Here is a 14,586-nt window from a genome sequence, read left to right as displayed (position 1 = left end):
AGAGACTCGCATGGAGTGGGCGCAACTTTAAACGTACACCGCGGGCTAAATCCTTGGGGAAACAAGATTACGAGTACCAGACTCGAGAGAGAGAGAGAAAAGGAGGGAGACGGGGAGAGCTGGGAGAGAGTTTTGTTGGAGTTTGCTGGGTGCAAATGGTCGATCTATCTCGTCCTCTTAACCATGCGGAGTTCCATTGTGTGTATATAAAGAAAAAAAGTGATATTCGCGTGGACGGGAGAAGATGAAATGGCAGGTGCGGGGTCGCAGGATCGCGACCCCGGACTGGGAGGCTCAAAAAGTCAATTGGAGTGCTCTTCGGTGTTCGGGCGCTCGTCAGACTCGCAGCGACAACAATAATAAACAGATAAGAGATTAAAATCCTCGCAGCGTGGTAAAGTAATTGCAAAGAGCTTCGCAAAGTGCGTCTCGAGTACAAAAACTCGTGTGCTTGCGAGTGTGTTTTTTTCGCTCGAACGAACGCTGAGGAATAAGAGAAGGAGAGAGCACGAGATTGGCTGGTCCGGGACACATCTAAAAGTGACCTGGCCGGTGGCCAAATACTTTTCAATGAACGTCGGAGAGCGGCTCAATGAGCCCTTGCAGCCTCTCGCTTCGAGATTTTCTCTTCCCCACTTTTTCTCTATTCGTTTCTCATCGCAGCTCGAGAGCACGCTTCTCATCTCTCTTCTTGCCTCATCTCGCTGTGTGCTGCCTACGAGAGAATCTCTTCGGTCCTGCTCCCTCTCCCTGCTTGCTTCGCGCCTCGAGCACTCCCACTTGCCTTCGAAGCTGCTACACATTTTTATTCTCGCAGCTCTCATCGGAGCATCATCCCAGCTGAAGTCGTCGAATGAGAAGAAAATATAAGCGCACTGACGTTGCAACAACGATCGTGCGACATTGCTCCCGACTAATACACCGGGATAATTAATCGGCAACGCGAGCCCCATACGCGATCTTCCATCCGGCCAAACGAATATCGAGATCCCCCGCCACGGTAAATCCCATTTTTCATCCTCGACAAATATCCCCACATTCCTGCCATGTTCTCTTCGCCTGTTACAGTTATCTCCACCCTCGAACCTCCCCCCGCCTTATCCACCGATACAAACCGAATTTAACGCACGCCGACATCGCGATGTGGCACATAAATATACATACGTCCCGCTCATACGTAGCGGCATATTTGCTCCGTGCACTCTCCACTGATGAGGCCAATGAGCAAACGAGCCGTTGCACGGCGAACCGACTATTTCTCGTGCACACGAGAAAATCTACGGTACATTACCTACGTGGATTTCACGAACGCGCGCTCCCCTCCCCACCGACGATCTCTGTGACCGTGTGCTACTCATGCATGCGCGGATTGTGTACACACGAGATTATTCTCCAGCTCGTCATGCTGGACCAAAGTTCCCACGCACCTTTACTCACGTCGACGAACACCACGCACACAGACATCTCTCACCGAAGAAATAATAGTCCGCGATATATTTTAGCTTGATGGCCGCACCGACACTCCGGCCAATTCGAACAAGAGAGAGAGAGCGAAGACTCTTTACTCGTGTCGAGTTAACTTCGCTCTGTTTTGAAATCCGAGACTTTAACGAAATCAGCAAAAGCGATGCAAATAAAACGGGTACACACCGATTTAAAAACCCGGTCGCATTACCACACGCGAGAATTTTTTACATACTGGAGCATTCTTCGTGGATTTTTTTCAGATTTTATTCGTTAGCTTGCTCTTTGAATCCGATTATTCGCGGATTCGAGGCAGCAAGCAGGATTGGCTAAATATTTAGTATCGCGGGACCAGCTGTAATCGCGAGTTGTACATTTTTTTATGAATTCTGTATGACCTGCTGAAAACATTATCAGTAGTCGGTTTTTTTGGACAAAATATCACATAAATTTGGGAATATATATCTTGGCAGTTATTCGGAATCAAAACAGAAGACTGTGATGATAAAAAGATTTCAGATTCGTGTGCGGAATCGTTGGGTGGGCTTGGAGCAACTTCGATGTGTGAGTTGTATCGTTGAGCGAGTCTGAAACATCTTCCTCATTTTGTATTTCGTTTTTTTACCTTCCCCCCCGTGTTTTCTTTTCCTTTCCCTCTCACTGAAATTGATCGTGGTCAAAAAAGTTGCAAAAATACGTTTTTTTTTCAATTTTTTCTAAAAAACAAGAGGTCATGCGCCAACATAATGTGACTTTGTTGTTTTTGGGTCATAATTAATTACCAACGATTGCTTCTCCGAAATTTTGTCATTTTAGCATCTCGATATTTTCGAGAATGAAAATAACCGCGACTCGAGCTACTAAATCATTCGGTTCGATCCCATTTTCGTGTCATATTTTGACTCCTTTGGACTGATCGATACGGATTTCATGAAATTCCTTGTTCAAGCTCTTTTTTTTATCTCAAGAATAACGGCTGGTAACGATCAATGCGAATCGACGGTATTCCCATTGGAATAACGCTCGCGAGTGTGGCTCAATAAAGAACCCTCGTTGCCACTGATCGAATTAATTACGCGCGTTCAAAGTGAAGGGAAATGGCGGTCGTCTTTTCTGTTTGGAAAAATGCCGGAAAATGTTTTGATCCAATGATAAAATTTATGACGTCCCCAACAGAGAGAGAGAGAGAGAGTCTCGTTAAAATATGGAGACGAGAATTTCCTAACTATGAAAAGTAAAAAGGAAGAATTTATTTAGCTCAATCAAAGGCATTTTTACGGCGTTTATCAAGAGAAATAAAATAATAATGCTAATAAGAAAAATGTATTATTAGAACGATGATTATACGCGTGTATATACGCTCCTTCAGGTATTATATTTTGCTCCCACGAGGATGCTCAGGAATTTGCGCGCCGTGCGCGGCCCCCTGAGAGATGAAAGAGGACCGCAGAAGCGAGAACTGGCGGAGGAAAGAGAGACTTTATAGGGATTCATGGTGGCGCTAAAATAAAATGACCAGTCGCTTGAATTCCGAAGCTTCTATCCTTTTCCTCGCTCGCTCTCTTCGTCTCTCGCTGTTCTCGGGCAACGGGACAAACCCGGGAAGACAAACTCACCGTGTTCGTGTGCGCGCGTGCGTGTGTGTGCGTGTGTCTGTGTCTTTGTGCGTAAAGTCGAAGAAACAGAAAGGAAGAAACAAGAAAAATGCTTGAAGAAAGATGGAAAGGAAAAGAGAGACGAGCGACTATAAAGAGAAATAAAAAGCCTGGAGAACAATAGAAAAAAAGAACTAGAGAGCCGGAGAAGACGAGAGAGACCGCGAAGCCGGAGAGAAGGTCGAAAGACTCGTTGTGTAGGTGGAAAGAGAAATAGAGAACCGCCAACCTCTCATGCAAACACTCCTCTTTTTCCCCTTGAGAGAACATCTCGCCTCTCGAATCTCCATAGCCCACATATAATACGTATCGCAGGCTTGAACGCCCAGCAACACACAAAATAACAGTACATATATTGACGCTTTTTTTTCGTCGCGTGTATTATCACTGCGAAAATGGTATAATGAAATTGAAAACTTCTGGCATCAACGTCAGTCGGCTTTCCGGCTCACGTGGATTATCACCTGCCAATAATCGTTCGCGCATTTTTTTATCGGCTTTGTTCTCACACGCTGGGAATTCTCTTTGTCGCATTCGCTCCTCCGCATTTACGAACTTGTCGCTGATTTTTTAAACGGGAGATCGCGTTTGCAGTGTTTTTTTATTAACTGTTATTCGTTTTGCGTTGAATTTATGAACAAATGGGCTGTGACACGACGAATGAAATCGTTTTAGCTCTGCTCTCGTGATACGAGCAACCACAAAGGGGTCGAGAAACGTGCCAAGTTTTTTTTTCCTCAGAAAGTGCGAGGGACAACGATACGTGGATGGAGAGAAAAGATTTTTACATGCGCCCGGTCCGACTATAAACAGGATCGTCGAGGCATGAATCGATCATTGTTATTCCTGAGGCTGAAGTCCTACTAATCTAATAATGAGTCACCTGCGCGAGTCATCGAGCCGGTTTAAACGGTGGCGAAAGGGCGTCGGAGTTTTGTGACGCGTGTACAAGCGAGTGCACCGTGTTTCGCGCATGGGATCGAAAAACGATTGAATTAAGTTGCTTTCATTAGAGAATGAAACTCGCGTGCTGGGCTTTGAACGTTGTTTTTCCATGCGCACACAGAAACGACGCACTTACGTTGAGAATATTTTTACCACAAATCATAAAACATGAAATTTATACTTCAACACGTAACAACATTTTTATTGAGCGAAAGAAAGTTTATTTCGGTGCAATGCCACCGAGATAAAGGTCAGTCTGAAAAATGAATTTGATGAAATTCCCGCGATTCCCGAATTCGCCCGAAGTTCAATCAGCTGTTACCAGCAGTTCCAACGCAATGACTGACGCACGTGCTTTCGACACCTCGGAAACTAAAGTTTTTTCATGTTTTCTTTCTCAAAAGCCCCCGTAAGGTAATGTTTTTTTTTTAAAGGAACGGAATCTGTGATAAATGTTTTTCCACGATATAAACTTTTCCGGAGCTCCGGCACCGTACAATTTTTCACAATTAATATTGTGCGTTCTCTCACAGGCTGCGGGGTCAATAACTCAAAATTGTAAACGAAGTAATTCGAAATTTCGGCCCGTAAGAGGCCCCGGAACTGTGCTCATCGTTATCAGGGGACCTTAAATCATAATTTACCGCAAAAAAAGTGGAGCTTCACCGTACTTTATCGAACGACCGAACTACTTTAATTACTCCATCTCGAGTCGCGCGAAGCTCGACCGCGCGAAAGGAAAAAGAGCGCGCCGGACTCGACGAAGCCTCTGCCCACGAAACGCGATACTCCGACGGCCCTTTTTTCATCCGGTGACGTGTACCGGCGATGCAAATATATCGAGATTTGAGTCCTCCGCTCCGGCGTGTCGATAATCCACAAACACACATTGATACTCACACCTACCAATGAAGAAGCAGCGAATGAAGCACCCCGCCCGAGGGGGCATACAAAACCACTGCTCACGAGCTATACGGGCTCGGGAGAGAGAAATTGATTGTTCGGTTGTTCGGGAACAAGAGATGAGAGAGCAAGGGAATGGGAATTGGAGAGAAAGCATGAGGGATTATGAAAGCAACGACGATGGAGAACCTCCCTCGACGAATTACCGGACTATCGAATTACGCACCGCAGTGCACCAATTGTGCTCACTCGCTCCTCATCTCCGCACAGTCCTCTGTCAGAATCCAAAGCAGATCTATACAAAAGCCATTGAAAAACTCTACGTTCGATTCAAGCTCGATTATTATTGTTAAACCTGCCACGATGTAGTCTCAAGACAAAGAACGCCCTGCGAAAACTCCGGAGATTAATTGCCCGAATTCATTTTATTGTTCGATCTGTGATTTTTGTTAGAAAATAAATTTATTCATTGTTCAAGTACTTTGAACGTTTCGATACCAAATGCCGATGAGTAACAAACGAAAAACAACGCACCTGCGGACGCACCGCTGAATATTGAGCTTTGCAATCTCGATTACAATGATCCCCGGGTCTCGCGCGTCGGCGATCGAATCAGGTGCTTCGGCGATAAAAATATCGCCAATCTCCCAGCTACGAACGAATCCAATTTCCCGATTAATCGCAATCTCCGTTCCGAGCGACTCTGCTCTCTTGCTCGAATTCGCTTCGTTCCATCGATAACTTTGTTTAGTCAAACCCGATGATTTTTTTCACGAACGAAACTATTCTTGGAAAGACATTATCAAATTTTAGCCTCCAGGATACTCGATTTTCCACAGATTTCAATGAACCTCGTTAAATATTGTGCTAAAGACGGATCAGAGAATGACTCGATTACCATCGATGCTGATACGAATAACTTTGCTGTGTCAAATTCATTGATGAATCAGGGTCCATTTTCACGTCCCTGCTTCCTTTTGTTCCATAAGAAAACGTAAAAGTCTATTTTTGTCTGATTGTCAACGAAGAAAGTCTCCATTGAGACATTAAACTCGACGAAGATGATAAAAAATAAGGAATGAACCCGGTGCAAACTTTTGTTTGAAGTTAATTTTGCTCGAACGACGACGTTTCAAGGGGTAGAGAAGCGAATTTCATTGAATTTTCGCGACCTCCTCGCTTCTAACGGGACTAGGAATAAAGAATAATAACGTGGATGAAAAGTGTGTGTGTGTGTGTGTGTGTGTGTGTGTGTGTGTGTGTGTGTGTGTGGGTGTGTGTGTGTGTGTCAAAGGAAAAATGAGTAATGTGAATTTGTGGTGGAATTGATTGTTCTCAGACACAGTGACGGGGCTGGCGCGGCAATCGGAGAACAAAACGTTGAATTTGTTCGAGCAGGTGTATCGTTCGATGGCGGTACTGAGCAGACCCTCGATAAAGGCTCTTTATCAGGCAATGGTGGATTACGTGTCGCCGGCCAACACCCCGGACACGTTGCAGCAGCCGCTGACTCGTGAAATGCTCCAGGAACGTTTCAACGAGTTTTTCACGCGTCTATTCCCGATCGCGTATCATCACGCGATAAATCCTCGTCAGCATGACTTCACCGAGAAATTCAAGAGCTGCCTGTACGAAACAATCGAAGAGATTCAGCCTTTCGGTGACATACCGAAACAAATATCGCGCAGCGTAGGAACGAGCCTCGAAGCGACGAGGGTACTCGTCCAGGCACTTACCCTCGGCCGAAGGGTCCTCGATCGCACCGACAGTGTACTCTTTTACGGCACGAGTCCCCAGCAGGCCGCTTGTTACGAAGCTCTCTTACGAATGACCTACTGTCCCAAGTGCGCCGGCATCGGATCTTCCGTCAGACCTTGCGGCGGTCTCTGCACCAATGTCATGAGGTTCGTTATCCTATTTTTAGTCCACCGCTCCCACTTCGAACACGTTTTTTTTCAAACTATTTTTTTTTCTTTCTATTTGCGTTTACTCATCGACCGAATCTTATTCGTGGTGTCAACATTTTTTCGTGCTTTCGTGAATCCAACAAGTTTTTTCGTTCGCGCAGCAACATTTTTGGGAGCAACCTTTGTCGAGGGGCTCAAACATTTTGGTGCGTGGACGAAACGCTGGGTTGGGAGGCCCCGCAAAAATTTTGAGAAACGGAATTTCGCTCCACCGAATTTCCCCTTCCCTTCTTGCCTCATTAAAGAATCAACCGATACGAACAACGATCCTGCTCACCCCCCCCCACGAGTGTAGTCGATAATTCACGTGCTCTTCGTTTGTTATGCGAACCCCCAAACGGCAGAGGGTGCTTAACGGAACCCGCTTCGGAATTGGATCTCGCGTGGTCCGGCTACGTCGAAACGGTCGAACGGCTCGTCGTCGCTGTGGACGGTAGAACGGACCCACTCGGGCTGAACGCCGAGCGGGCGGTCAGGCAGCTCGAGACCCGCATCTCCGATGCCATTATGCACGCCATGGAAAACGGTCCGGCCCTCGAGGAAAAAGTAAGTGGATTTTTGCTGCTGGATTATCGATTTATTTGAAATATTGTGAAAAAGCTTTTTACTTTTAATCTTTTATCATCTCAACGACTTTTACTCGCTTCCCAATAATTCACGAGGCTGCTTGTATTGCCGCCATCGTCGGTCAGCATCCCCGGGAAAGCCTCGACCTCGGAACGCGCACGAGAACTTTCCGATAATCAAATTCCCCGCAGGGTCTTAATCTCCCCTGCAAAACGTCGCTCGCCGAAATGCTTCCTTTCAAAACACCAATAAAGCGATCAGACACGAAAAGTTTTTTTTCGCAATCTAGAAATCCGCGTTTCTAAAATACTCAACGAGGTGGCGAGTGAAGTTCGTCAACGCGTCACTCGCACGCGCCGAGCATTATTTTCACCGCATTCTCGTGTGCGCATGCGATAGACACGCGTCTCAGCGGTACTTTTAATCCGCCTCAATTACAACCGTCGCGAACAGCAAACGGCAAAATTATCAATCCATCCGTAACAAATTGAGGAAAATAATGTTGACGCGACTTTTCAGTTTCCCACTTTCCTCGCCGATGATGAATTGCGGCTCTCGAGGTTTCGGTGCTCGCGTTCGACGACTCGGCTCCCCGAGTGCACGCTCGATGCTCCCCTTCCAAGAATCTCTTTCTCCGAGTCCAGTTTCGCGAGGTTCGATATTATACACCGGGGAACAAGGATCAAGAGTCTGTGAATGTTCGTGTCTGAGAGGGCGAGGGAAAGGAAGAGAGAAACGCATCTCCCGAAGCCGGGGGCGCGCGTGGGCCTCTTAATTAAAAGTTTCACACGGTTCGTTCGGCGTGCGAAGGCGCGCGAGAGGACCCGGGGCGACACCGTACCGACAAGAGAAAGAGAGAGAAACGAATTTCACACACACACACGCACACAGACACGCGAGAAGGGAGACGGGGGGGGGGGGGGGGGTCGAAAAAGGTAGAAGGAGCATAAAAGTTCGCCAAAATCTGCACGAAAGATCGATCGAGCAAGAATCCGTATATACGTATAGATTAAGGGTCTTTTTGGGACACTGAAAATCGAATGGAATCGAATGTTCGTATTAGTATTTTGCTGCCTCGGATTTGAGCTTTTTTCTCGACCTTTTTTTTCATTATTCTTATGCCCGTTGCCGTTTCTTTCGTTTTTTTTTTCTCTCTTTTTTTAATACTATTTTGGAAATGCCTCTTCCTCCTTCTCCTCCGTTTGAGCGGCGCCTCTTCCACGATTCGGTGTCCCCCGAAACCTGTTCCCGGAGCAAAACTATGTGGTGGCTTCTCTCTGTTTCTCTTTCCGCGGGCGCGGGGTTCGAGGCTCGCGGCAAACTCCGAAACGCGATGGCATTTCACGGGGCCCCGCGGACGAGTCGGTCCGCGAGGGCAAAATCGCTGACGAAAAAGCACAATCTTGTTAGTATAAAAGGCGGTTAGTATATTTTTATTTTTCATAGTCCATGTGGCAATTGATTTTTTCGAAGTTTCTTCAAAGCCGCACATATATATACGAAGAAGATCGAGAATTAAGATAAATAGTGAGCTTGGAATTCCTCGCTTTTGGCGATGAGTTTGCCGCGAATTTTATGCAAAATCATCGCATTATTTTAATCCTCGCGTGTGTTTCAAAATTCTTTATTATATCCATTAATATTCTCTCGCGGTCGTTAGAATTCATGATTCTCCGCGCCAATTTCAATTATTCCGTTTTCAATAAAAATAATGTGAAACGTAGTGCGAAGAAAAAACGAATTTTTCGACGAAGGTCATCGGAATATCGAAGCCCCCAAAAATCCTGTCTACAAATATCGTCGTCACCGACTGTGCGCCCGGCTCCGATCGATTATGGACCGTTTTTTTCCTCGAAACGGTGATTCACGAGGTCTCACCCCCCGAAGCGAGAGCAGTGGGAAAGGTAGTTGAAAGAAATACCGCAGAAATGACGAAAGAGGCAGGCTCTCGTGTGGGGGAGAGGAGAGTGAACGAGCGATGAATGACTCGGGAAGAATCACCCTGGGTGTTTCGCCCCGTTGACGCGCGAGATCCTCGACGAGCTTACGAGACAACCGCGCTCGTTTCAGGCTGCTCCCCCCCCCCCCCTCTTTCTCTCCGTTTGCGCGCTCCTCGCATTTCGAGTCCTGCTCGTGGCGGTTGCGGCGTTTCCTTTCGCCGCGGGGGGGTCCATCGGCTCCCACGATCCGGAGTTCGTTACTAAATAATAATTCGACCGTCGTCCACCGCGCCGCGGCGGCACACTCGCGACGCGGCATCTTTCGTGTGTTTTCTTACACTTTCACTACTCGCGTGCGAACGAAACAAAGGGCGCCCCGTTTCGCCGCCGCCACCGTGGTAGATTCAATGGAACTTTGAACGAGAGAACGGGCACACCGCACGCTCTTGGTAAAAATGTAAAAGTCGAGAAGAGAGATGCAAAGAGGACCTTCCTGCCCTCTCCGCTTCTTTCCTTCTTGCCCCTCCCTGCCCCCGCCCTTTCTCTTCCCTTCTCGCTCTCTCGTATCCTCCCGAGCATTCTGCGTACGTTACGTGTCTGCATTCCGTGTGGCCTTTGGCCTCTTGCGATGCGCGAACAAGTTCGCCTCGGGGGATTCCCGAGTGTGTGTCCGTGTGTCTGCGTGCCGCCCATGCGCCTCTTGCTCGCAGGATCGTTAGGAGACCGGACAAACTTCATCCGCTGTGGACCGCAATCTAAATCCATGGATATTCGACATTATGCGATGTTACATCAGTTTCATCTTTCATCTCGCGTGTGAGAGAGAATTTTAAGCCGAGACGTTTTTGCTTTTTTTTTTCTAAAGGTGTGACTAGTTCCTCGTCGCCTTTATCAGTTTTTCGAATGACTCGTATATCTGGAAATAAAAATATTGAAGCTTGAGTGCGCGCGAGTGGAAGAAATAAATTAGTCGAAATAAGTGAAGAAATGCGGCGAGCGCTGCTGCTCGGCGGAAGGAGAAAAATATACAAAATCACGTGCGACGCGAGCTCGAGTCTCGTTCGTGTTGCCATTATTTGGCTCACTCTCGCCGTACTTTCTTGTGCGAATTGCTCGAGGACGTTGAAAGGGAAAGAGGGGGGGGGGGGGGGGGGGGGAAGGGAAGGGAGTCGAAGGAAAAAGGGTTCGAGTTTGTCCTCATCCTTCATTCTTCTCATTCTCCATCCTCATTCCTCGCTCGAGAGTTGCTCGATTCTCATTATTATTCGCAGCAGTTCTCCAGGAGGAAGGGAGCCAAGAAGGTGGGTGGGGGGAAGGTGAAATCTTTTGGTCCTCGTAGCTCTTGGTCGCACGCCGCTTGTTCTTTCCTCCTTTACTTCGACACGTATGCTCTCGGGCTCGAGATTTCGTGGACGAAAGGGCTCGCCTCGTGTCAACTCGAGCCCGGGGCCCTTGGATTACGCCCTTTTGTCGGCAACTCCGTTTTTTCTCATCGTACAACGTGTCCCTCGAATGAAATTCGTCAAAATCGTGGAGCAATCGATCGTGGAGTATCCGCGAAGAGAAATAAGATTTTCAGTCGACTTTCCTCCGCTGGATCCGCGACCCGCGATTGCGACTCGTCGAATTTTTGGTCACCCGTTGAGGCTTGAAAAACCTGTGGAATGTCGCTTTATTGAAGGGAGAAAAATTGAGCACGAGTGTCCGGACACCTTGTATAAGATTTGGTGTGGCAGAATTTCTTTTAGCATGTAATGGACGATACTGTAGTACAGATATTCCCAAACCAGACACCTCTCACTCGCTCTTGGTATTTCTACCCTCACCGCGTGTCCCTCTCATTATTATTCTTTGCAGCCTCACTGCTCCTGCTCCTGCTCGGCTCAACTCCTGGGTTAACCTGGCACCGGGATCGGACCGCGCAGTTCTCTGGCTCCTCTCTCTCTCGCTGTCTTTTTCACTGGTATATACCTTCCGTTCTCGCACGCGGCGCCTTTTCGGGGGCCTCTTCCCCCTCCCCTCGTCCCTGCCCTTCATTCTCTTTCTCTTCTTCCTCATTCTCTTCTTTCCTTTAATTTATCTTTTTTTTCAATCCCTCGTCCTTTTTACCTCCCATGGCACGCAGGAGAGGAGCTGCGCGCTCTCTCGTACGCCAAAATTTTTCGCATGGACGCCCAGGGTGTTCCTCAAATGCGAATAAAAGGCTCCTTGACACACGCGGACCTGCTCGCTTCGCGGCAGCAAACAATCTTGAAACGAATCTTTTATCCGCGATACTTCGATCCAATGAAGAGGCTGGAGCAACGATCGCGAGGTGAAACGGGAATTAGAAACGAGCAACGAGCAGGAGCGAGGCGACGCGACTGACCTGCGACTCTTCGCACCGCGTGCAACGGAGAAAAGCTGTTTCACATCGAGACCGCAACACACGAAAAACAAGTTCAACTTTTCGGACACATTGTACGTACAATATGTATAAACCCACACTCGTTCGCGCCCCTCGGCTCTCTTTCATTCTCTCACACTCGGCTGTGCCCCCTGTGCCCCCCCGGACCCTCCCGCCGGTCTGCACTCTTGTACATTTTCATGCTGGTCCAGCCTCACCTCTCTCATTCTCTCTCTCTTTTTCTCTGTGGGAGAGCCGATTTCTTCGGCTCTTTGGACTTCGGGCCGCGAATGCCCGCCCTCGTTAGCCTCGCGAAGTTCGCATAAATTCCTCTCCCTTTCTCTCTCTCTCTCTCTCTTCCAACGTCCGAATTCCTATCGTCCTGTTCCCATGTTCTCTCGATTCTTCTCTCTCGTTTTTTTTCGACGGTGCTCCCTCTCGCTCTCTTTCTCGTTGCCCTACTGTGTGAAATCGGCCCGGATGCGCGCATCTCCGCCGAATAACTTTGCTTATACGCACGTGGGACTCCCGCGTAAGATGAAATATTTCGAGAATTAACGTGAATCTGCGTTTCTTTTGTGCGAACAATCGAGAGATTTAATTTTCCTGGAGATTTTTCATTACGTGCGTGGTTGCACGAACCTCGAGTGTCGTATTTTTGTGAATACAATCCTTAGTGACTTTACACGCGCGAGTTGTCCGCGCGAAAAGCATGTCTTACGAAATCTGTTTTACAAACGCTGTCGCCTCCGGATATCTCACTAAGGCTTTTTCTCCTTTCCAAATAACTTCTTCCTCGCAGCAATTTCATTTTAAATGTTAAACTCCTTTTTATTCCGCCTGCTCAAGTCGCATCCGCGTTTCCGTCCTCGCTGCTCCTAGCCCCGTTTGACTCCCTCCGCCGCGACGATGCTATTCCCGCACTGAGATTTCAGACCTCGTTTCTCGAGCCAACTGAATCCGCCAAATTTTCAGCGATATTTTTCTCCTCCCGCTCGCTCGCTCGCCCCTTCTTCGTGCTTTCTATTCCTTGAATGTTCGTCCTTCATTCCCTAACGTATAATAATACAGACCGCGAGGCAAGCTTTCGAAAGGCCAGACCGGAAGTTCCAGAGTCAAGTCTCGTAGCGTTGTACAGTTCCCGGAAATCTCTGAATTTCCGTCTCCCCGCTTCTCTCGACGTTCCCTTTTGCTCTTTGTCTCCGAGATTATTCGATGTTTCTACCGCAGCGCCCCTTTTGTTCCCCAGCTTTTTGGCGAGCTGCGCTCTTTTCTCGGTGAACTTTGAACCCTCCTTTTATCCTACTCCCTTTTCTCTCTCGGGACCAGCCCTGGCCTCGTCTCTCCTTCGCGTTTCCAGCTTTCAGCTTGCACATACGTAATCAGAGAAATTCAAATGAGCGCACGAGCTAATCTCCCCCAAATTTTTGGCTGCATGCATAGAAACACTCGGAGTGACGAAGACTCCGAGAATTTCTGGGTCAACCCCTTCGATGATTCAGAGTTTATCATTCGTTCACCGAGCATAGCGAAGTATATCGAATATCGCAATTATACATTAGAAGCAGACCTGCGAGAGGGTTCAGACGGTTTTTTACCTCCGATTCGACCTGGTTAGTCGAGTCGACGATTCGAGAATCGAGGACAGAATTGAAGAAAACGCCTCTTTTCCTTTTCCTTTGTACACTTCGCGATGATTAATCGTATACGAATAAATATAATTGCATTTCGCTAGAACACACACGATTTCGTGGAGAGTTAACTGGGGCTCCGAGGTTTTGTGCATCCGCATATTTCAAAGTGCCCCAGCGCACCGGGAGCTCGCACTTTTCTTCTCTAGTTGCAAAGAATATAAGAAGAAGATGAAAAAAAGATAAAATCGGTGCGAGCGTAAGCAAAATGTAAATATTTCAGCGTAATTAACTCGCCAGCATTTCACTTTTCGAGGATCCTGCTCTCGTTTGTATCAAGTGACTATATGGAGTTGGAAGAAAACGTAAAAGAGTCACGAGAAAAACAAAAGGGAAAAGAAAAATCGAATTACAAAGAAGAACTGAAAAACGACGGGGAAGGAGATGAAGGAGGGGTGCGAGAGTCGGGTTAAGTACACTCGGGAATATTCTCTCGAGGCTGCTCCGTAACGTTGTAAACGAAGAGCTTCCATTATTTCCTTCCACGCGGTTCCCTTTCGCCAATAATTCTAAACCCTCGTTACAACGCAGCCGAGCTCAGCTTTTTGTGTACATTTTATGGAGCCCACTTTTCCTTGTAATGATGAAAGTATTCTTTTCGCTTTTCACGATTCCATTAATTATGCGCTGAGCGAGGCGAAGGAAAATATGGCAGTTGAAAAAGTCCTTGGGAAATATCTTTGAAATCGATTCTGGCTCTCGTCGCGATGCGTTATGATTTTCGGCCCGTAATTTTTCTTTTTCTTTTTTCTATATTTTCATCGTCCGCTCCACCGCTTTTCGTTCCTCTATTTTGAGGTCATATTTTCTATTTCATTCAGTGCAAAGCGATAGAAAAACGCGAGGAATGCACCGAGTCTCTTGTTGCAACCGCACAATGCTTTCCATTCGTCGCCACTCCATTCTCTTCGTTCCAACACTCGCACCCCTTTCCCCCGTCTCGCTCTTTCTCTCCCTCCATTTTTTCTCCTTTTAGCCGGATGAACAATAATAAATACGGCTATTGGCATGAGTGAAGAGCCGAAGGCATGCGGCCCTTCCCGAAACGCTTGACAATCGACCTAATGA

General features: G+C 47.4%; 1 protein-coding gene across 1 annotated transcript in view; it reads left to right on the top strand.

The window, feature by feature from the left end:
- dally (division abnormally delayed protein) overlaps positions 1-14,586 on the top strand; it is a 64,717-nt gene that overhangs the window by 19,537 nt on the left and 30,594 nt on the right. Inside the window, exons 3-4 of the mRNA XM_043420626.1 lie at positions 6,307-6,871; positions 7,279-7,480. Of these exons, the coding sequence (XP_043276561.1) occupies positions 6,307-6,871; positions 7,279-7,480 (767 nt within the window). The remainder of the gene's footprint in view (positions 1-6,306; positions 6,872-7,278; positions 7,481-14,586) is intronic.

The sequence above is a fragment of the Venturia canescens genome, chromosome 5 (genome assembly GCF_019457755.1).
Source record: "Venturia canescens isolate UGA chromosome 5, ASM1945775v1, whole genome shotgun sequence".
NCBI classification, from domain to species: domain Eukaryota; kingdom Metazoa; phylum Arthropoda; class Insecta; order Hymenoptera; family Ichneumonidae; genus Venturia; species Venturia canescens.
Note: the sequence above shows the minus strand (reverse complement) of the source record. Positions and strands in the feature narration are given on the sequence as shown.